At 35.8% G+C, this 24,482-nt stretch overlaps 1 protein-coding gene across 1 annotated transcript; it reads right to left on the reverse strand.

Annotated features, from left to right (window-relative positions):
• Positions 1–14,736: 14,736 nt before the first annotated feature.
• LOC134817990 (mitochondrial dicarboxylate carrier-like) lies at positions 14,737–18,972 on the reverse strand. Its single transcript, XM_063827394.1, has 5 exons — positions 18,847–18,972; positions 17,931–18,025; positions 17,568–17,660; positions 16,926–16,968; positions 14,737–15,798 (listed from the first exon to the last, which is right to left on the reverse strand). Exons 1-5 carry the CDS (start codon positions 18,959–18,961, stop codon positions 15,296–15,298), a joined length of 849 nt encoding a protein of 282 aa, XP_063683464.1. The 5' UTR covers positions 18,962–18,972; the 3' UTR covers positions 14,737–15,295.
• Between the last annotated feature and the right edge of the window lie 5,510 nt (positions 18,973–24,482).

Here is a 24,482-nt window from a genome sequence, read left to right on the forward strand (position 1 = left end):
TATTTAACACTTTTGAGAACATTTACAATAAACCTGTGGCAGTACTGTTCCAATTTGCATCTTTGATTCTTTAAGTTATTATTCAGTAAGAGTTTTTTAAATATCAAGGTAAGTACTCTGACTAATAACGTATGTGTAAAATCTTAAATTTAAAAACTACTTTAGTATTGGGGTTCTCAAGATTAAAAACTTTATAAGAAGCATTGACATTTTCTTTTTTATCACGGTCTAGTTCATTAATCAAGCGAGCCCCCGTCAAGCTATCATCATCAATAAAAGTTGTAAGGTATACTTGGGTCAGACAACAACTTTAAGAAATAACAACATTTAACAGTTCTTTACCATAAGATTATGTTTAATAATTATATTGTTTATAAGATGTATAACCTTTGTAACCTTTGTAGTAAGAATTGTGTATAAATACATAATTCTTGCTACAAGTACAAAGGTTACATCTTATAATAAGGCAGCGTTTTGAATTTCTATCGAAATATTGTTAGATCATGAATACGATGTTGTCACATTGAAACGTTGAATAATTCCTTTCCTGATAAGAGCCTTTTCCTTGTCGCATTAAACGGGATCGATAGAAATTTACCCAAGAAAACATTTCAACTATGCGATTCATAAATAATATTCCAATCCGGATTTTACAATAAGGCAATGAATGGAATAAATGTAAACAACACTGCAGTTAAGACATGATTATTATGTGCTGGTTTCATGCAAAGAATATGGTTAACGTTCAAGATTCACGTACTCTAGTTCGACACGCACTATAATAGTTCGACAACTTAAGTTCGCCAGATATCACCCCTGTCGAAACCGTGTCAATTGTCGAACTAGAGTCCAGGTAGCGTACTCTATTTCGACAAATAGTTTCTGCTTGTGAGTAATTCTGACTTGTTGAGTATTGCTGGGTCCTCATCATAGGATCACAGGGCTCAATGGCAGATAAAACAATTTTCAGACATCTAGCAACCAGCGGTTAGAAAATCCAGAACCTTAGTTTTAAGTATAGTTTTAATTCTCCTGTTTGCCACTCGGTTCTGGTCTAGCTAACAGGAAAATAGATTGATATCCGACTGTTTCCGGTTCAGCAGCCAAATCTCTAGACTGGTACTCGGTTACTAGTCGTTTGTGATAATATAAAGAGTGGTATGTGGTAGATATTTATATAGCGTACCTCACAATCTAGATCTATGAAACGGAGTACGAGTTACCACGACAGTCTTTTATCTCTCCGCTAAGTTTACAATTCTGCTAACTAACAATTGAGTCTGAGGACAATCATATGTTCATATATAAAATGGACTATATACATTACATTCACACATAGTTGAACAGCATGAGACAAGTGGAAAACAAACAAACGAATAGATTTCAAGCTCGTAAAGGATCGTTGCGTTGCTTGAGATCGGATATTTAAAAACTATAGTTCGACAGTCGAAGTTATCTTGTCGAACTTTAGTACGTGTCGAACTTGAGTCCAGGTAGCGCACTTTAGTTCGACAGTGTCGAACCTTAGGGTTCGTCGAACTACAGTACGTCTCGAACTAGAGTGCGTGTCGAACTTGAGTACGTGTACCAACGTTCAACGATGATATCACAAGTCCCTTAGATCTGACGATTGTTCTGTTATTTTTTGCATTTCTGATTCTACCACTTTTTTCCTTAGTGTGATGTCTGCTCTTTTCATAAAAGTAAACAACCCACTGTACTGGGGCCTGGCTATTAATTACTCTTCAAGCTTGATCGTACATTCTCGACAGATTAAAATTGAGAGTACCTCATAATTTAATTCGTTAATTCGTAGCAAATATGGCTTGAGTAATACGTTTCTCTAAGGAAAAGACGCTGTTTCAAGCCACATACGGCATAATTCGCCAATTTTGCCTCAGGCAGGTGAGAAATTGCACTATTTGAAAAATGTTGCCGAAACTGTGTGTTGCCACCATTCGAATTCTGAGGTCGGATTAAGCTCTGTTTGATGATTTTAGGAAACTTAACAATAATTCGTAAATTTGTGCATTAGTATTCCGAAAGTTATATCATTCAGTAAGAGTTTTTCAATAACGATAGTATTTATAAGCATAACTATATTATATCAGTTGACATGAGGTTGTTCCAATGTTCCATCAATCTTAATTGAGTTCAAATTCGAATTCGTTAGAAACATTGTGTAGATTCGATTGAAGTATCATTATTAATATCATAAAATGCTTAGATTATGACCTATGATGATCGATAACATTTAACAAAAACATCCCTTATCAAAGTGCAAAGGCTGACAGCTCCCTAATGATGCAAACGACGTCGAGAGTTTTGCTACAGTGGCTTCAACTGACAAGAACCAGACAACCTTTCCCAGCTCGCCTGTGTTCTGTACTGGTGATAGTTCTAATGGTCCTGATAGGAGGCCTACTTTTTGTCCTGGACATTTCTTCGGTAGAGCAAACAGGATGGGCAACTGTAGTGTTATCGCAAGAAGATAAATCCCACCATCCAGTGATAAACCAACACCGACTGCAGTTATGGTACGACGGATACTGTATTAGCTCAACAAGCAACATGACCGAAGGGTTGAAATTGATAGTGGATTTTTGCAACCCATCGACAGCTCAGACGTTCAGTTTGTATGATGACGGTAAATTAATGTTCGATGTAAAAGAATTGTGTGTAGGAACAAGAACTAACTCATCCAATCTTTATTTAACTGATTGCGAATCAGAAAATATAACGCGTTTCACCCTAAATACCGGTTCAAACACAGCAACCCTCAATCATCAATCAGAACAAAACGTCTCACTGTGTGTATCGACATATTCGACAAGCTCATACCGAAAACTTGGAGACCCGATAGCACTGACTGAATGTGACGAGAATCTATCCTGTTTGAATCTGCTTGAGGAGAACAAGTTTCTGTTCGACAGAAGGGCACTGTTAGTGCCGCCTCCTTCAGACAGCCAGTGCGTAGGTTCCTTAGCTTGTGCCACCAATAACCGACCTGATCACGTTAAACTTCTTCAACCACGTGACATGAAGAGATGTCTCAACATCTCGGAATGTTTGACCGTGGTGACTAAGACAGCAAGACGGCCGTTATTGGTTCTGCGAATGGCACAGTCTATCAGGGACACTGAAGGCCACGATCTGCCTATAATCGCTTATGATGATGGCCCGGGTAATTATTCTGATGATGTTTGGGGTGAGATAGGAAGGTTCCCCTTATTGCGATACGTTATAACTAATGATGAAGACCTTGGAATATCGAAGGGCAGAAATCTTGCGATTAAGGAAGTCAAAACTAAGTATTTTCTCTTGGTTGATGACGACAACGTCTTCAACGAATACACTGACCTAAAAACGATGGTGGAGATTCTAGACACTACAGATGCAGCTTTAGTAGGGGGTAAATTCACCCACTATCGCGATTATTCAGGGATGATGGAAGTAAGCTCTAAAAACAATAAATTGACACTTACATTGTACATGGGATCTTGTTTAGTCGCTAATCAAACAATAGTTAACTTCCCTGAGTGTGTCAGATGTGATCTGACTAGTAACGTATTTATAGCAAGAACACAACGCATTTTAGAGGTGGGTGGGTGGAGTGAGGAACTAAAAGTTGGAGAACACAAGGATATATTTTTGAGACTAAAAGCCTTTGGACACAAGGTGGTCTACTGTCCTAATTTTCAAGTTTACAACAAGAAACCTACACAAAAAGGTGAACTAAACGTGAAGGGATATGGTAAACTAAGAAGAGGAGCAAGGTTGAATAGGATGAAACATTTGTTTGCTCATCGGTGGAACATATCAACATCAGTTGAAAAGAACGAACGCCACTTTAACTATAAATTATTAGAAAATAATCATCCTTAAGACGAAGCATTGCTTGCGAGGCGAGTGAGAAACTGAGATAATCGGTTGATAGCTTATTATAGAAGGGATGCATGAATTCGTACCTTTATCTTGTCATGGTATTTGATTTTTAATCAATAATATAATACAATTTTGATGGGTTGCTGTAATAACTAAAAATAGAGGTGTCTAGTTATGACAACATTCAGTTGCCCTTAAAGCATACCAGCAGGATTTAATACAACTTCAACATTACAGAAATAATCAGCAACATCGAGCAGCTGCATTACAAATTGTCAGCCAGAAAGTCAAGCACGCGAAGTTATAAACGTCAGAGGTTTCTAGGTTCAACCATAAAAAGCCAAAGAGGTGGTAGCATGAGCGAGGGTATCTGTCATATTTATAGTGACCAAAGAAATAGACATATAGACATTTCTTAGGAGGCCGTTATAATTTGTTGAGACGACAGTAGTGCGGAGACTTATCCTCATGGCAAAATGTCGGGTTAGTATAGGACCAAGAAGAAATATTTGGTGAGAACTCTATCTGGAAATAGGTTCCAGTTTTAACTCCCATGGTAACTTTTCGTTTGAAACCTCGTATTTACTGAAACGACATGTTAATATGCACTAGTTTAAAAAAACCTGTTGACTGAAACTACTCCATCGGAAATTATTTTCTTTGTCTAATTTTGAAATTAGCATCTTTCAGACACTTGAATTATCACTAAATTATTCTGAAGTTTAGATTCCACAGATCTGTCTCCCAAAATTATAACGGCCTCCTAAGAAATGTCTATATGTCGATTTCTTTGGTCACTATAAATATGACAGATACCCTCACGCATGCTACCACCACAGTAGTGCGGAGACTTATCCTCATGGCAAAATGTCGGGTTAGAATAGGACCAAGAAGAAATATTTGGTGAGAACTCTATCTGGAAATAGGTTCCAGTTTTAACTCCCATGGTAACTTTTTATTTGAAACCTCGTATTTACCGACACGACATGTTAATATGCACTAGTTTTTAAAAAACCTGTTGACTGAAACTACTCCATCGGAAATTATTTTCTTTGTCTAATTTTGAAATTAGCATCTACCAGACACTTGAATTATCACTAAATTATTCTGAAGTTTAGACTCCACAGATCTGTCTCCCAAAAACACTTCATCTTCAAGCTCCTTTAAATACTTGACGTAGCTTAAAGTTAGAATGGAAAGTTTTCCAGACATTACATAGGTATATTTTAATACTTTCAACACTATTATATTTAGTAGTGTTGAAACTTGAAAGAATGTATAATAGCAAATAATTTGAGGAAGCGATGTAACAAAGCCAAATTGGATTTAAGCCAATATTATATTTGTGTATATTTTTCGAATATTAAGTGTAATCTCCGGCCAAATCATAAACGGTTTTAATGTACGTCTCCTTAATGTTGCCATGGGGTGTTAAGTCCCCATTCATCGCATCCCGCTAGTTTTACTGCCTCTTAACATTGTTGATGGTGACATCCTTGCACCACGCCCTCCTTATGATGACAAATAGAGCTCTGGTGAATCACCAGACTGGTGATGTTCCGGGTCAAGTCGACGTTTGTAAATTGACAAGGTAGACTGATCGGGTTTCTGATTATTTTAACTAGGTTCAGTTGTCCGTCAGCCATGTTGTTAATGAAATAAAATTATGTACAAGATTATGAAAATTTATCAAATTGTCTCATCAGATCATGATGAAGAGGTAATAAATACGTTAAACATGCTCATTTTAAACATGCTAATTTTAAACATGCTCATTTTGCTACTTGCCAACTAACACTTCAGCATGTTTCATGCCTCACACCTCCCGAGAATGAAGAAGGGCAGAGACAAAGAGACAGCACCTCACTCCTTCAAAATCTAATTTTACAATCACCATATTAATATTTAGTCATCCCGCCGATCATCAAACATTAGGAATTTGAGGGGAGCTGTCAAAAATCGCTCCCGGTCGTTTAAAAGTGGTCCTTGAAGGTGACGCTTACAAGATCAAATGTCTAACATCAACTGTCAAGGTATAACATGTCGGGGTGGCGGGTCTTGTGCAGGAGACATTTAAAGCAGGATAGTTAATGCGACATTTTGAGCTGCTAAACTTCTGAGCTTCTGTAGCTGTGAGCCAATGTCAAATTGGAAGTTAACCGTAAATATTGCGCAGTCTGGAAGTTATGTGGGCGTGTCACGTGTAAGAGACTTCTCAGACATGCAAAAAGTTTATTTGCCAGACTGAACCAGAAATTATGTCGAGACAGAAGATTGCGGTAGGTTTGTTGAACTTAACAGAATATGTTGAAAAATTTAAGATGGAGAAAATTTGAATTCTTAACTTAAGTGATGGATGATCAAATAATACGCACTAGTACACCAGACGCAATAAAATTATTCCAAGTGGATTTAAAAATTCTAGTTAAGCTTGAATATTTGTAAGCTGAGCTGTTACGGTTGCATTCGAAATCTGCTTTCTCTCCGAAGTGCGTTCCGAAGTGCGTCCTTTATTTGTATCATTGGACTTAATTGAGTTCCTGAATAGTTTTTTGCCAGACTGGTTACTTCCTAATCCTGATACATGATATATGCGTTACATAAGCGAACAAACATAAGCCATCAGTTTTATTGATAGAAAATAAATCTTGAACTTTTAAAAATTACTGCCATTTTATTCCCAACAAATCAGATAATCAAATAAAAAATAATAACATTGGTATCTTTGGTGAATGGTCCCTATAGCTTTATAGTTACAAAGTTACCGATAAAGGAAGGCACGGGATCTTACAAGGCTAGCGACCCAACAGATATAACAGTGTTTATGAAGTCCGTAAATTAAAATCACGCTTAAAGGATTAATGTCTCATGGCGAGGCTCGAACCAGCAACCTTTCAAGATCCAATCATGGTTATTGGTTGATGCACACTGTCAATACTCGAGGTAACCTTAATACCAAATAATTAGGCTACAACAATTTAGTCACATTTAATATGACTAAATTAACCGCAACTTATCAAATATTCAACAGAAACAATTATTTTAAAACATATGTCTGACTTAAATTTTTGTAACCAATTTATTTTAATCTAAAATTGTAATGCAGAGCACGTGAAAAGACGCTATAAATAACACAATTAGTTTATTAAGAAGTGCCAGGAATAAAGGAAACTAAAGGAGATCAGATTATCATAATTATATTTGCACACCTTATATTTGTCGTATTGGCAGTCGTATAGCTATGATTGATAGCTAAAACAGGTTTTTGTAAATTACATGTGCATGGAATCACGATCACGACGAATTGAACGTGTTGTCCTCTAAAAGTAAATCTAATACTAAAAGTCTAAAAGAGCTGACATTCCCAAATGTCATTGGCGACAATGACAATGAGCAACGGTGGTTTTCCAGTGAGCTACTACTTGACACCGTCGGACAAAAATACCATCGAAGTGCAAATCAAGCCAATTTCGCCAAAGATCGGTTTCGTGGCGCCACAGATAAATCCCATAAAAAGGGCTACACGCGAGGTTGCATTAGAAAAATTGCACATCGTGCAATGAGGTATATGATAATAAATAATAACAACCTGGGTGTCATTTCAAACTAACGTAATTCTGTAAGAACTATGTGAAGCCTGTTCTCATTGAAAAAGCAAATTAAATCATTCGAAATTTCTTTCTCTATGATATCAAAAATGTATATCATCTACGAAATGTTGCATTTGATAAAGCAGCCTGGCAAAGAATGCAAGTAATATGATGTTATTGATAAACAAAATAGATGGCAGCTTTGTGTTTTATGATATCTTATATTGCATTTATTATAACATAAATTCGTGTATCATATGGTATTTATAATACATTTTTATATAAAGGGGATCTTTCCTCGATGTAAAATATCGAATTGAAGAGTCTCCAGACGTATTTATGAATTAGCAGAAATTTTGCCTCTCAAACATACAGTTATATTACAGAGATAGTTGAAATGAAATGCATTGAAATTCAGTTATATCACAACTTGACAACTGCCCCCGCAGACACTGCTATTTGGGCCGATGGCATGGAGGGGGGGGGGGGAGAAAGTGAGAAATTAGTCTCAAGAATTGCTGGTATTGACGGACAATGATTACAATTTACAACGATTAGTGGTTACAATGATTACAATTACAATGATTACAACAACAACAAACAACGATATACTGTGAAACTGAAACCTAACGTTGACTCTTGAGCTAATATTTGTACGGCAGAGCAAATTATAAATTCGTTAAATAATGATTTATTCCCTATTCTCTGCACTTCGGTAATTAAAATTGAGACTATAGTGAAAGTGAAAGAAATTAACTAATAAATTTTTCCCCGATATTTACACCTTCTATTTACTAACACTATTAGTATTAGTAAAAGGAAACAATAAAAGCATCGACACTATATACTATTACTACCCAGTACCACTACCATTGAGTTCAAATGCAGCTGAAAAATGTGCGAGGGTTGATCCTATGTGACCACATACAACTTAAACTGAGGCCCTCTTAGAAACAGATAGATTGGGCGACCATACCTGAAACTCATTTAGTTAAACGAGAAGATGGACATTGCATATTTAGTTAAACTTTAAGAGAAACAAGTTAAGTACAGATTTACGTGTTTATAAAATCATTTTAGCGTTAATCCAAATAAAGTATATTACGTAGTCCATTAGTCCTTACAAGGGGCTTTCAATCAATCACATACTTACATGTTTTACTATTTACTAACACTATTAGTATTAGTAAAAGGAAGCAATAAAAGCATCGACACTTAACTATTACTACCCAGTAACAAGCTGTCCACTACCCCGAATCCACGAAGCTAGAAGGTTCATCAACCATCGCCACCACATGCAGTATCCCATCTAATTTAGGGCGATTAATCAAATGTGTGGGCGCTTGAATACATTTTCGTCAGAATACCCAATATCATTAGCTATCCCATGTTATTGTTATGCAACATATTATGATTTATTTTAAAGCTCTATCAAATCCGCGGTTACGTGGGTTGCTTGATATTAGCAGTCGTGCTAAGTATTAAAGGGGGGGGGGGGGGGGGGGGAGGGGGGGGGGGTTCACCCTGATTTTTTTGTGAAACTTGGTTTCGAGATAGCAGTTGACCAACAAACTAGGACCGGTGACCGAACTTTTGAGGGGGTCCCCGACCCCAACCGCCAAACGGTGCCCGCGGGGCAGCCACGCCCATATTTGGTTCAAATTAGGCCCAATTTAGCCAAATACCCTGGACATGCCCAAAACCCAGATTTTAGGTGCTCTACTTGTAGCTAGTGGTCCCCTGAACTCGTATATGAATTTTCATCAAGATTAGACAAAAAATGACTGAGTTATGAGCCAAAAACCATATGACCATATTTGGGCATACGCACCAAATTTGATCGATTTTGGCCCATAAATTGGTCAAATATCAATGATTTTGAATGAAACCAACTTTATATATGGAAGATACTGAGCTGATAATCATAGAGAATGTGTAGTATAAGATTACCTTCCATATAAAGTTGGTTTCATTCAAAATATTGATATTTGACCAATTTATGGGAAAATAAGGAATTTTTCAATAAGTTTTACAAGATGATGCACATCATTGCCAATTCATGTCTAAAAGTATTACATGACAGTTAAATAATTTATATTATAATAAATAATTTTAAGAACGATCTGATATTTCCAACCAAAAATATATCTGGTGGGACGGTAGCTGTAAAGAGAGCATCGAAAAGAACTCCGATCGACCGATCTAACAAGAGACTGGTTGCAGTACAAAAGGTATATCAACAATATATACGTTTACAATTTCGGCAGAAACACTCGAATCAAGCCACCTTGACCAAACGTTACCATGTAATGCTCTAATGGCCATTGCCCCTGTACCGTTGTAAAGAGATCACGTAGGTCGTAGATCCACATTACTGCAACCTTATGCTAGACTTAGTCTCCTATAAGTATAATACAGTATGATTAGAGATTATAGAGAAAGGTGCTGTGTATACTTTATCTCACCTTCTTGTATGGGTATGATTATTCGCACAGGACAGAGGTACGTTATAAACTTAAAGACGAAGAATATGTGTATAATTCAGCGTTTTTTGTCAAAATACAACACTCCAGTCTGATATAGAAGTGGGAGACGCAGGGGAAAGGCCTGTAGATAATGGACAATATTCTTAGTATTATGAGATATATTGCATAATTATTATGCATAATTCACCGCGGCCTTACTTTAAATTTTAATGGAGGTCGCGTCGTCCACGAACAGTTTATAGGCTATAGTGTACTTAAAGGTGACGTAAAGACTTGAGCACAGATTTAACTGGGTTAAAAGCTACTATTATTTGGGTCTTGGGATGTGGGATTATGTAGATACAAACTTTTATCCGTGCATATCTCTGAGGCTGGAACTCGTAAACTATCAATCTGGTCTTGGCCGTAAGCCGTTATAAAATAACTGTGGTCTAAGAATCTGGAATATTAATCATTAATGATCAATATTACTAGACCAGCTGATTTCTCATAAGCTTAACTCTTAATAATTCTTCTCGGTAATAATATTATTATCAAAATAGTAAATACTGAAGAAAACATACGATAAGCTGCAGATCTTCTACGTATAAGATTTAAGAATTCATAAATTATATTCAATTACATGCAGAATAGATCATATAATGTCCTTATCATAACCACGTGATTTGGAGAGTATAACAGCAGACCACAACGTGCGCGCCTCATTATAACGTGGACCATCTCCAGAATCCACTGATGATTGAGCCATTTAACCATTTTCTACGAGTTGCGTTTGAAATTACAAAATTACAAAATTTATTGCAGTATTTCAGATACTGCAGTAAATGTGCAGTATTTCATATTTGACTTTAATGTGAATATGCGACATCTGACATCGGGTGGTTTGGTTTCCTAGAGAAATGAATATCTGGTTTTCAAGTCTTCAGTTGGTGAGACGTGATTTATATAACTGTGGGTGAAATTATAATCATTTTGATTCCCTGAATTTGAGCAAATTAACTACGGTTGATCATTCCAACATTTTTTTCTTTGGAAGCATTTAAGATATAACGAATTGAGCTTGAGTGCCACTGCCCTTTTTCTACGGAAGCTTTTAAGGAAGAGGAGCAGTTTAATCGTAGACAAAGTTAAAGTTTCTACATTATTATACTATATTAAGATTGCGTTATAAATTAATATATCGTTCTTGGATGACACGAATTGCGCCGCACGTTCTAATATTTCTCAAAAAGACTCATCGGGCAAGAATATCCAGATTAATTCTACGATCACAAAATATCACTTATCAGCTTATCTTTGAATATTTATTATCAGATACCATATGAAATATGTGATATGGAATTATGAATGGATTTTGGAAAACATTATCAGTAGCGATATTGCTTAATTTCTTCTTGATCACACTTTTTAAAAACTACACACTGATACTAATAAATTAATTACTAAAAGATAAAAATTCAAGAAATGATACTGAATACTGATTATAGTACAACGTTGCATGTTCATATTATCATGATATATATTCAAGAAACTGCAGAAAGTAACTGAACCGTGACCCTAGACCGTGTAAGTAAACCTATAATTAATAATTATATATATTATATTATTCAGTACTATAGCTTACGTGAGACAAGATAATTCTAAACCACCCTGTAGGTTGTGATCAATGTCACATTGTGCGACATCATACGCTCTATATATCAATATGGAGGTGTGTAATACTAATAATCACTTCATTATACACCTGCGGTTAAAATCCGGCCGTTTTAACTTTGCCATGACATGTGACCACACTGACCAGCAGACCATCCGTAAAAATCACGGTAACCTAACAACGCGCCGTAAGTGTAACCTAACAACGCGGTAACCTAACAACGCGCCGTGATACTCACGGTAACCTATAAACAACGCGTCGTGATACTCATTCAATTGCAACGTGAGTGCCTACTAGCTTACTAGTCCGCAAGAGTATTCTGTACTTATAAGCAAAACATCACGTGATTTGGACTAATGAATTAAAACCAATTTGATCGTGATTCCAACGAATATAGGGAGTGAAGATACAACTAAACATTAAAAGTAAGCTCAGGTTAGTTGAGACCCGAATAATTAAAGGAATGGATCGTTAGATAGGTAGTTAGGTACTGGTTTGGTGTCAAATAACTACAATGTACAACAAGAAATGGTATTGGTGTATTGGAGTACATCTGAGCAACTAGAATTAGAACGGGTCCCGCCGTCCCGGTTGCATACTGCAGAAAATTGCGTTCTATCCGTAACTCCGATTGCCATCAAATTCAATATCATGGCGTATGTATCCAGTTCTACAACAAACAATAAACAATCAAGAAATTAAAACGTTTCGAAAGGATGCCCAAATAAGCGTACAGTTTCGAAACTATTAACTAAATACACAAGTTAGGTGACTAACGCTAACCAATAAATAGACTGAGATGGGCCCATTTCAGTGTTTCTCTACAATTAGTACAACTACAATGCAGTTTTAATTTTGGGAAAGGTTTTTTAAAACGTAGATCTTTAAAACAAAACACGCGTAGACCTTTTGGCATTTGGCGAAATAGTAAGCTGTTATATGTCGGGAAACAGATAATATTTATGATCTGTCAAGCATCAAGGTACGATCAGTGTATGAGGGGTATAGCATATATATATATAGACATAGTGGTTCAGATATTGTCACGTGATAGTAATACCTCTCGCTGCTGCAGCTGCCGTCCACTGAGTATTGTTATAAACCTCCGCCTCCATTAAAATAAGAGTACGGGTTGCCTGTAACAGGTTCTGTAACGAAAGAGAAATAATCCATACTAGATCTTGAGAGTCGTATCAGAACGTTTAGCGGACCTGCGGACGCATCTCTGCCAATGGTAAAGATACGAGGATAATAAGGCTTTATACTATTACTATTTAACTATGATGACATAGTTTTAAATAGAAAACAGGACCAGCGCTCTTAAAGACACCTTTAATAAAGGTGTCTTTATGAGCGCTGGCCGCTGGTCCTGTTTTCTATTTAAAACTATGTCATCATAGTTAAATACATGGTACTTTAAGGTAAAATTAAAGTAAAACCTTTGTACGTCTTACTAGTTACTGGACGGCACCATGCAGTCTCTCACTCCGCCATATCGTATCAATTTTTTAAACATTTAAATTTAAGCATCTAAGTCAGACTAAAACTAAAAAGTCTTAGTCTGACGACCAGCTGTAGACATTAGGGTAGACATTAGGGTAGACAAGTTTTGTGGGGTAGGGTAACAATTAGATTTAGAGAACGAGTTACTGTTAGGTCGTTAGGAATATAATTGTTAAAGTTATATTAGGGTCCTTTCACATATTGTTTCAGGTATGCAATAAAACGTGCGCCGTGCTGCCGAGCAGTTCACATAACCAATAACCATGACGCGTACTACGTGACGTGCGCTACTGGCACGTGACGTGACGTGCGCTACTGGCACTGCAAGCGCGGGGCCGGCTCTAGTTAGAGTAAGCCGAGCAGCAACAGCACTAGGGCAATGAGCGGTTACAAAGTTTTGTACTCCTAATGTTGTCCAAATAGTGAGCAATATCTAACACAAATACTCATACGGAAGAAAAGCTGAAATTAAAAAAGAATGGCTGAATAACAAACGCTAGCCGATGTTTAACTAAGTAGAGTAGCCTGTTGTCGTCACTCCGACACTCCTATAAACGCACCATTTGCTTGTTTGCAGAGGTAATCAATTTGAATTGTAGATGCTTCTAGATCGTCCGGATCTAACTGCATTAGACAGAAAAGCATCTTATTCTACCACAATTTCATCCAAACGTGCGCTATTATCTCATAATCAATAATTTTACCTCAAAACCTAGACCTAGTTCAAGTTGTTTTGCTAATAGTAATACTGAATACACGATGTTATTTCTGGGTCACAAACGGACGGAATAAGCTGCAGATGGAAATCAGATTGAGTGGTAATGGAAGGTGGTAATCAATATTGTTACTTTGTATTTGCTCAATTATACTCGAGTATCATTCAGCCATATCCGATACAGGGATGACCAGTGGCAGTATTATAAAGGCCCGGCTGGGAGTTTGTAATTATCTAATTGCACTAATAGCGGAGCACTGGCCGGTCGCCATGGGTCCGTGCAGGAAAGCAGAGGTAGCAGTGATATTCTCCCGGTCACTATGGATGTGGGCTGAACAGTGAACTAACAATCATTACATCATTTTCTTACAATTTAGTTGTATGAGTTCATACTAAAAGGCTTACCATTAAATTAGAAATTTGATCCTTTCGAGACTCAAGCTGAGCCCTACTATAGGCCAGTAGGGATCAAAGGGTTAGCCATAATATAAAAGCTGGTCGAAAATAAAAACATTGAACGCGTGATCTACTTAAGTTTAAGGTCCTCACAACTTGGTATAATACCACTGTCACAGCATTTCACAAACTGAATTTAGGCGAACAAACTTTAATAGTTTTAATACTAATAGTTCAAACTCCCGTGTACAGGGAACGATAATTTTAAAGTATTTATTGTTAAACGGTTTTGGTGATCCCGTCAATAATTCTAAACGTACAAAATCACATTTCCCAAGACAGGGCATTGCTTAGCTTAATTAGGTGAATTGGACGTACTTAGAAGAACGAAATACCATAAACTAAGATGGTGATGGGAGATTGTAACGGATAAATTTTTATTAGTTTTATATCATAACTAGAAACGATTCCCAGAGGGAGATTGGAATTTTTAAACAATTGAAATAATTCTTAAATTAATCGTTTAACGAATTAAAATGTACATACAGTCATATCATAGTGGAGAAATTCAAAACATTTAACATATTTAATCAACCTGCAATAACTTAAAACATCATTAATATCCAATCATAATTGATAACGACGCGAAAAAATGAAAAAAGTGTATAAAATAAGAAGTTTGGTAGCTTAATGTGTAATAAAGATGCCGTCATCAATCATTGGATAATTTTCTAAAATGTTATACATAGTCATACTCATTAGTCATAACTATAATTATCATATTATAATTATCATTATATGTTATATAATGATTATTATATAATTATAAATTAATAATCAGTTTCCAATAAAAAACCAGGGAAATCTCTATGGTTGCAGAAGTTTTGACTAAATTTTAACGAGCTACAAGAAATTCTCGAAATGGATGTAACCTTCCCCCTCCTGAACCGTTCAACGGATTATAAAAATTTAAAACTTTGATTAAAACAGTGTCTGTTCATTGTTCATTGTTCATTCCCTTCAATATTTAAACCTTCTCATGTCACAATACCAACTAACTAGCGCATTACTTAGGAGGGAAAATGATTCTAAGGCGTTCCAAAAACAACCAAGTTAAAATTGTCTGAGGGCTGAGTCTGATCCAAGCGGGCACGAAACCTTTATAGAACGCAAGAGGGCCCTCTTTGGCGGTTGCCACGATAACCTCTTTTATTGAGTTAAATTGTGTGCCCTGCATAAGCCTGGTTTTGATAACATCCACAGGTTGTGTCAGAGTGGTTGCCATGGTACCGGCGATAAAGCTCGATAGAAAGTGAAGTGGGATACCTTCTTCTAAAATACCCAAACTGAGCACACCTTGTTTCGCCTGGTCGTAGCAAGCCACCTGACCAATGTTTATCAGGATGGAGCGGGGAATGTTAGCCTGGAGACCCCGGTACAACGCCAGAACTCCCTCGGATCGTACTATGGTGGCTAGTCCGTGGAATACGTTTCTGTAGCCCAGTCGCTTAGCAACCGGCAACCTCATGTCATTCTGCATTCTCACGTTAACCACATCAGCAGGGTTTCCTGGAGGAACCACCAAGTCAGATACGTGGTCAGATTGTTAACTTTAGGTTTTCGAACACTTTATAAGTTCTTTACAAACGTTTCAGCAGTAATAAGTGCTAATTCTATTGTTATTTACATGCTTCACAAAAATCAAAAACGAAAGTATAGCTCCCAGATATGGCTCAGCTTTCGTGATAATAAATAATAAACAAAAGAGTAAGATTTGAAGCCAATAGTGTGGCAGGGCTTTAATTTATCTAACAAATAAATCTATACACAATAATCACATTATAATGGAAAAAAGTGATTTGTAATGTTACACTAAAAACTGAGGTGATATTTAATTGGAGACTGGAGGGCTTGTGCAATGTGCACTCATTTCATTGATTTACGAACTACATCAAAATTCAATTCAGCCGTTTGGTGGTTTATTAATCGGCATACGTAGTTCCGGTTAGAAAAGCGTACAAGGACATGATACCATTGGCGTTAATAGAATCATTTTACGAATAGGTATCACTAAAAAGTTAGAAAGTGATTCTCGAAAATTGAAACTTTTATCCCCATAACACAGTGCCCACCCATACCAAAGTCATAAATCCACCCACAGAAATTTAAAACATAAATCATTAGTACCATCAGTAGAATCCATCCAAAAATAAAGATCAAGGGAATATTTAAAACCAGGTCAACATGCGAATTGCGTTGTAATCATAGTCAATACAACAGCAAGATAAATTGTAATTTCAAAATCATGAGAATAGCTCAAAGTAAATAGCTAAAGTTACAAGACTTTTTTCCAATCAAGCGTGCTCAAAATCTTACATGCTTCAAACTAGGTACATACCACAAAATCACACTGAATTAAATAAAATCATCTCACTGGTGAATGGGCAATGGAAATTTGAAGAGAACCAAATATTAAGCAATCTAAAACTAAGTAAGACTATTTAGTAAGAAACCACCATGCGACACGCTTTACTCCACAATTAAAGTTAAAAATGAGATTTCAATTAGCCACACAAGAGCTTTGAATGAATGGAGACAGACATGAGAGGTGTGGTACAATAATTGTTCTAGCAAAATCAGCTAGCAAATAAGCATGCGGTTATAAAATAACTATAATTTAAATAGGAGACTCTTACCCGCAAGAATTCCTATAGCTCCTCCCCCAGCAGCCAGCATAACCTGAAATTAATACAATATTAATTTAATATAATAAATATAACATTATATAAATCCTTATTAATTTTAAAGTTCGTTTCCGTGGAGTTAGTTGATTAAATTGCAGCGAATAATTTGACGATCCCATTACTATTTCTATTAGGAATATTCATATTATGGTTCGGTGGATGGAGGCTAGGCTGAGGATGATTGCAACATATTTGATATTTGGGGAATTCGAGATTTTCTTTACTTTTTTTTTATTTGAAAATTCAATTAATTATTATATATATAAATCAAGCGTTACATTTCAGCCATGCAAAATTACAATGACATATTTTGATATACTAATTGATAAATGGAACTGCAATATAAATTGCTTAATGTTTGGCCGGATGACAACTAACTAAAAGAGAAAAATAAACTTGATTACATAATAATTAATTCGGCTGAACCAACACATAGCAAGAGCCACATTAACGTTGGGGCCGTCAAAAAAACTTTACAGGAAAACTTAAAGATCAATTCACAGTACAAGGATCAAAAGTTCTCAAAAATTATATCCTGTTTTTCAAAAAATTAACACAGTAAAAATACCCAAAATGTCATCTGAATAAACTTGCCTTAGTAGTGAAGGGTAAAGGTGTACCGTCGGCGGGGGTTAGTCGAGCACGTGCTACTTCATACGCTCCAAATCTCACGGAGGTGTAAGTAGCCTGGCGGCGGTAATTATTACATATCATGGTTTATACACAATATTGTGGATTTGTAGATTAACGTATTAGTATCATCCCAAATAAAATACATAATCTATAAATAAAATATTTTCACATCTACAAATAAATACATTTTAAAGAGGTGTATACTGTAGCTAGTCCACACGGCACACCCTAGCACCATAATATGGAGAATCTCTTTCACTTCTAGATTAAAAGCTCTGAAATAATAAAATTAAAAAGCAGCTGCAGTGAGGAACAATTTAATACCTGTCTTAGGACTGACGCTGAAAGACCACTGTATATCCCCATAATCCCGTTAGTTTTCAGAGTTTTCACAAGCACCCTGTGTACTGGATCTTTTCCTGGAGTTATTATTATCTGTAGATTTGTTAGTTATTATTTAATTTGTTAGTGCATATATATACATATATTTTAATTTACTGTTATTTCGATAGTACTTTATCGGTTAAAACTTAAATTGGCTTCATGGTTGATAGTGACACTGTTCTGCAGTGAAATTACACGAGTTACTCCAACTTGACTATAAATAATCGTACAATTTGGTACTTTTAAAAGCATATTTAAGTTTTTGCACCGATATAAACTCACATAGACTTGACAGACAATCGAAGTTGTCATGAAATACCATGTCGAATACGTCGGTTAAGTTGATGTGCGTCATGTCTGTCAATTAATGTCGAGACAGGTATAGTATGTTAAACATCTGATTCAAGTTTTTGTAACCGAGATACAACTGCTATACAACGACCACGATTGCTGACCATTTCAAATGATTCGGTCAAGTAGGCGGACGTCACGGTTATGAATAATCGTAAAATCGAGCACGTTAAAAAGTACATTTAACTTGAATAAGGTTTTTTTACGGAGCAATTAGCAAAACTGCAACAAACTTAGAGTTTAACCGTGCCGTTAAATTTACTGTGACATACAATTGGGACATCACCAATGGAACCAATATTGGGGATATAAAGTGACCATCTCCATAATAATCTCCATATTTACCATTTTCCCATGGTCAATAAGATCATTTCATTAATTAAACAAGTTTCAAAGTATTACAATAGATATTTTTAGTCTCCTGGATTTTGACTTGGAAAAAAGGTAAAATAACCGAAAAAATAAAATAAATTGGGTATACCAGTAATATAAATGAGTAACATACCTTGTTGAGTCTGGAGGTGGACTTTAATAGTATCTAGCGGGTGAGTGAAGAGGACAGCCATACAAGCCCCCATCCCACCCAAATACCAGCGCTGCTGCTTCTTGCTAGCCGTCATCTCCACTACAATTATTTAACAAATCAAACAAAAACAAAAACCATCTCCACTACAATTATTTAACAAATCAGACAAACAACTTTACTTTATTAAAAAACAAACCATATCAAACTACAAAAAATAGCTTAAATCAAAAAAATATACGATATAGAGTAGAGGGATTGGAAGAGAGACTCAACTTGGTGATGGCAATACGTGCAGAAAGGAAGCGAGAAAGCACCGACTACGTGATGAGTGTAAGTTGTAATATTATAATTAAGAGAGAGCTCCCAGAGGAGAGAGGAGAGGAGGTGCTTGGCTGAGACTTGTTGCATATCATTATCATTAGATCCCGTGTTATTATAATAGTTGGAGCTGTCACATCTAGTCTCTACTAAATAATCAGCTCACTTCTCATTACATGATACCTTTTAAGTTCTGATTACGATGTAACTGATAATGATAATTTTATGACTGATAATGATAATTATGACTGATAATAATAAGTTTCTCGAGTTAAGATAAGCTTGATGGGCCGATATTTCACGGCGTGGTGTTTGGCTTTAATTTCTTTTTAACATAATCGGATGTATAATTCGATTGTTATGCTCAAATTACCTAGCATGATAAATATAAATTGGCACAAATCCAACCGAAATAAATAAAACCGGCTATTTTATTAACTAACATGGAAATCATAATTATCAAAAACACATACTGCAATATAACATCTCAAAAGATCTCCATAAAACTGGATCGAGCAGAACTCGCAAACACACAACTGAACTTTAACATTTATTTTAGTTTAATTTATCTTTAGGAAGGGTCACAATAAGTTAATAAAAATTAAACAAAAGAGGCTTCGATATTCCTGGGATATGGTACTCTGCATTGTTCAGACAGCGTACAAGTACAGTACTATACACAGCTCAACAGGAAATTATAAACTATAGCAAAAGACAAAAATATTAAGAGTACCTAAGAACATTCCTAATTCGACAATCTAGCACCCAATATCAAAATTGTGGTAAAATAATATGCTTTTCTGTCTAATGCAGTTAGATCCGGACGATCTAAAGCATCTACAATTCAAATTGATTACCTCTGCAACAAGCACATGTGCGTTTATAGGAGTGTTCGGAAGTTCGACAACAGCACTCACTTAGTTAAACATCGGCTACGTTATTTAATTTTTTAAATTATGTTTTATGTTTGTTATTACACCATTCTTTTTTAATTTCAGCTTTTCTTCCGATGAGATTTGTGTTCGATAGTTGCTCACTATTTGGACAACATTAGGAGTACTAAACTTTGTAACCGCTCATGCCCTATGCTGTTGCTGCTCGGCTTACTCTAACTAGACCGGCCCCGCGCTTGCAGTGCCATAGCGCACGTCCACGTCACGTGCCATACGCACGTCACGTAATACGCGCATGGTTATTGGTTATGTGAACTGCACGGCAGCACGGCGCACGATTTATTGCATACCTGAAACAAATGTGAAAGGACCCTAATATAAACTTTAACAATTATTATTCCTAACGACTAACGTAACACGTTCTCTAAATCTAATTGTTACCCAACCCCACAAAACTTTTCTACCCTAATGTCTACCCTAATGACTACAGCTGTCGGCAATACTAAGAACATTTTATTTTAGTCTACATAGATGCTTAAATTTAAATGATTAAAAAATTGATACGATATGGCGAGTGAAGAGAACTGCAAGGTGCAGTCCAGTAACTAATAAGACTACAAAGGTTTTACTTAATTTTTACCTAAAGTACCATGTATTTAACCATTAAAACATAGTTTAAATAAAAACAGGACCAGACGGGCCACGCTCCATAAAGACCAAACCTTTATAAAGGTTCCTTAAAGAGCGCTGTCCTGTTTTTCTAATTAAAACAATGTCATCAAGTTAATATAGTACTAGTATAAAGCCTTATTACCTTCGTAATCTTTACCATTGGCAGAAACGTCCGCAGGTCCCCCGCCCCTATAAACGGTCTGATACACCTCAAGAACTAGTAAGGATTATTCTCTTTCGTTTACAGAAACCCTGTTACAGGCACCCCCGTACTCTATTTAATGGATTCCGGAAGTTTATAAAACAATACTCATGAACGCAGCTGCAGCAGCAGAGGTATTACTATCACGTTGACAATATCTGAACCACTATGTCTATATATATAAAGCTCTATACCACCTCATACACTGATCGTACCTTGATCTTGACAGATCATCAATATTATCTGTTTCCACGACATATAACATCTTACTATTCTCGCCAAATGCCAAAAGGTCTAACCGTTTGATTAAAGATACTACGTTTTAAAAAACCTTTCCCAAAATTAAAAACTGCATTGTTAGTTTGTATCTATTGTAGAGAAACACTGGAAATGGGCCCCTCTCCGGCTATTTATGGTTAGTCGTTAGTCACCTAACTTGTGTATTTAGTTAATAGTTTCGAAACCTGTACGCTTATTTTGCATCCTTTCGAAACGTTTTAATTTTTCTTGATTGTTATTGTGTTTGTGGTAGAAACTGGATACATACGCCATGATATTGATTTATGCAATCGAGTTACGATAGAACGCAATTTCTGCAGTATGCAACCGGGACGGCGGACCCGTTCTAATTCTAGTTGCTCAGATGTACCCAATACACCAATACCAATTCTTTGTTGTACATTGTAGTTAATTTGACACCAACCAGTACCTAAACTACCTATCTAACGATCCATTCCTTAATTATCGGTCTCAACTAACCTGAGCTTACTTTACAAGTTAGTTTGTACTTCACTCCCTATATTCGTTGAAATCAATATCAAATTGGTTTTAATTCAGTAGTCCAAATCACGTGTTGTTTTGCTTATAGTACAGAATACTCTTGCGACAAGTAATCTAGTAGGCACTCACGGTGCAATGAATAGTATCACGACGCGTGTTTATAGGTTAACCGTGCAAGTATCACGGCGCGATGTAAAGGTTACCGCGTTTTTAGGTTACACTTACGGGGGGCGCGTTGTTTAGGTTACCCGTGATTTTTACGATGGGTCTGCCGGCCGTGTGTCACATGTCAATGCAAGTGTTAAAACGGCCGATTTTAACCGCAGGTGTAAAAATGAGTTATTTATAGTATTACACACCTCCAATTGATATATAGACGTAATGATGTCGCACGAATTCTACATGTGACATTGATTCACAACCTACAGGTGATTTAGAATTATCATTGTCTCACGTAAGCAATAAACTGAATAATATAAAATATATAGTTATTAATTATAGGTTTACGTACACGGTCTAGGGTCACGGTTCAGTCTTACTTTCTGCAGTTTCTTAATATAATATCATGATAATAAGACATACAACGTTTACATAATCAGTATTGCAGTATCATTTCTTGAATTTTTTATCTGTTAGTAATTATTTATTAGTATCAGTTGTGTAGTATTTAAAAAGTGGTGATCAAGAAAAATAAGCATATAATCGCTACTTGATAATGTTTTACCAAAATCCATTCATAATTCCATACACATATTTCAAATGTATCTGAAGAATAAATATTCAAAGATAAGCCTATAATGATATATGTGATCGTAAATTACTCTGGATTTCTTGCCCGATGAGGTCTTTTGAAAAAAATTAGAACGTGCGCGCAATCGAGACATCCCGAACGATATTATTAATTTTATAACGCAATCTTAATATAGTATAATAATGTAGAAACTTTAACTTTGTCTACGATTATACTGCTCCCTTCCTTAAAAGGCTTCCTAGAAAAAAGGCAGTGGCACTCAAGCCTCAAATCGTATATCTTAAATGCTTCCCAAAAAAAAAATGTTGGAATATCAACCGAGTTAATTTTGCTCAAATTCAGAATCAAAATAGTATAAGTTCACCCACATTATACAAACACGTCTCACCAACTGATGACTGAAAACCCAGATATTCATTTCTCTAGGAAACCAAACCACCCGATTAGATGTCGCATATTCACCTTAAATCAAATATAAAACAGCACCATTTACTGGCAGTATCTGAAATACTGCAATAAATTTTTTAATTTTTGTAATATTCAAACGCAACTCGTAGAAAATGGTTAAATGGCTCAATCATCATGGATCTGGGAGATGGTCCACGTTATAATGAGGCGCGCACGATGTGGTCTCTGTATACTCCAAATCACGTGGTTATGATAAGGACATAATAGATCTAATTCTGCATGTAATTGAATATAATTTATGAAATTCTTAAATCTTAATACGTAGAAATTCAGCTTATCGTATGTTTTCTTCAGTATTTACTATTTGATAATAATAATTTATTACCGAGAAGAATTATTAAAAGTTAAGCTTATGAGAAATCAGCTGTCAAGTAATATTGATCCATTAATATAATATTCACAGATTCTAGACCCCATATATTTTATAACGGCTTACGGCCAGACAGATTGGATAGTTTACGAGTTCCAGCCTCAGAGATATGCACGGATCAAATTTGTATCTACATCATCCCTCATCCCAAGACCCAAATAATAGTAACTTTTAACTCATCAAGAGCTGTGCTCAAGTCTTTACGTCACTTATTACACTATACCTATAAACTGTTTCGTGACGACGCGAACCTCCATAAAATTTAAAGTAAGGCCGCGGTGAATTTGCATAAATATTATGCAATATATATCATAATACTACGAATATTGTCCATTATCTACAGGCCTTTCCCCTGCGTCTCCACTTCTATATCAACTGAGTGTTGTATTTTGACAAAAAACGCTGAATTATAACATATTCTCGTCTTAATTTATATCGTACCTCTGTCCTGTGCGAATAATCATACCCAAACAAGAAGGTGAATAAAGTATACACACACCTTTCTCTATAATATCTAATCATCTGTATTATACTTACAGAGCTAAGTCCTACATAAGGTTGCAGTAATGTGATCTACGACCTACTTGAACTCTATCCAACGGTACCAGGGTGGCAATTGGCCATTAGAGCATTACATGTAACGTTTTGGGCAAGGTGCTTATCGAGTGTTTTCTGCCGAATATTGTAAACGTATATATTGTTTGATATACCTTTTGTACTGCAACCAGTCTTTTGTTAGATCGTCGTCGTAAAGTTCTTTTCGATGCCTCTTTACAGCTACCGTCCCACCAATATATTTTTGGTTAAAATATCAATCGTTCTTAAAATTATTTTTTAAATATAAATTTATTTAACTGTCATGTACTACTTTAGACATGAATTGGCAATGATGTGCAATATCCTTGTAAAACTTATGAAAAATTCCTTATTTTTCCCAGAAAGTGTCCAATATCATATTTTGAATGAACCAAACTTTATATGAAGGTAAATCTTATAACTACACATTCTCTATGATTATCACTCAGTATCTTCCATTATAATTGGTTACAATTCAGAAAAAAATCATTATATTGACCAATTTTATGGCCAAAATCAACAAATTTGGTGCGTATGCCCAAAATATGGGCATATGGTTTTGGCTCCGAACTCATCCATTTTTTG

This window comes from Bolinopsis microptera, chromosome 7, assembly GCF_026151205.1.
Source record: "Bolinopsis microptera isolate Bmic1 chromosome 7, MBARI_Bmic_1.0, whole genome shotgun sequence".
NCBI lineage: Eukaryota > Metazoa > Ctenophora > Tentaculata > Lobata > Bolinopsidae > Bolinopsis > Bolinopsis microptera.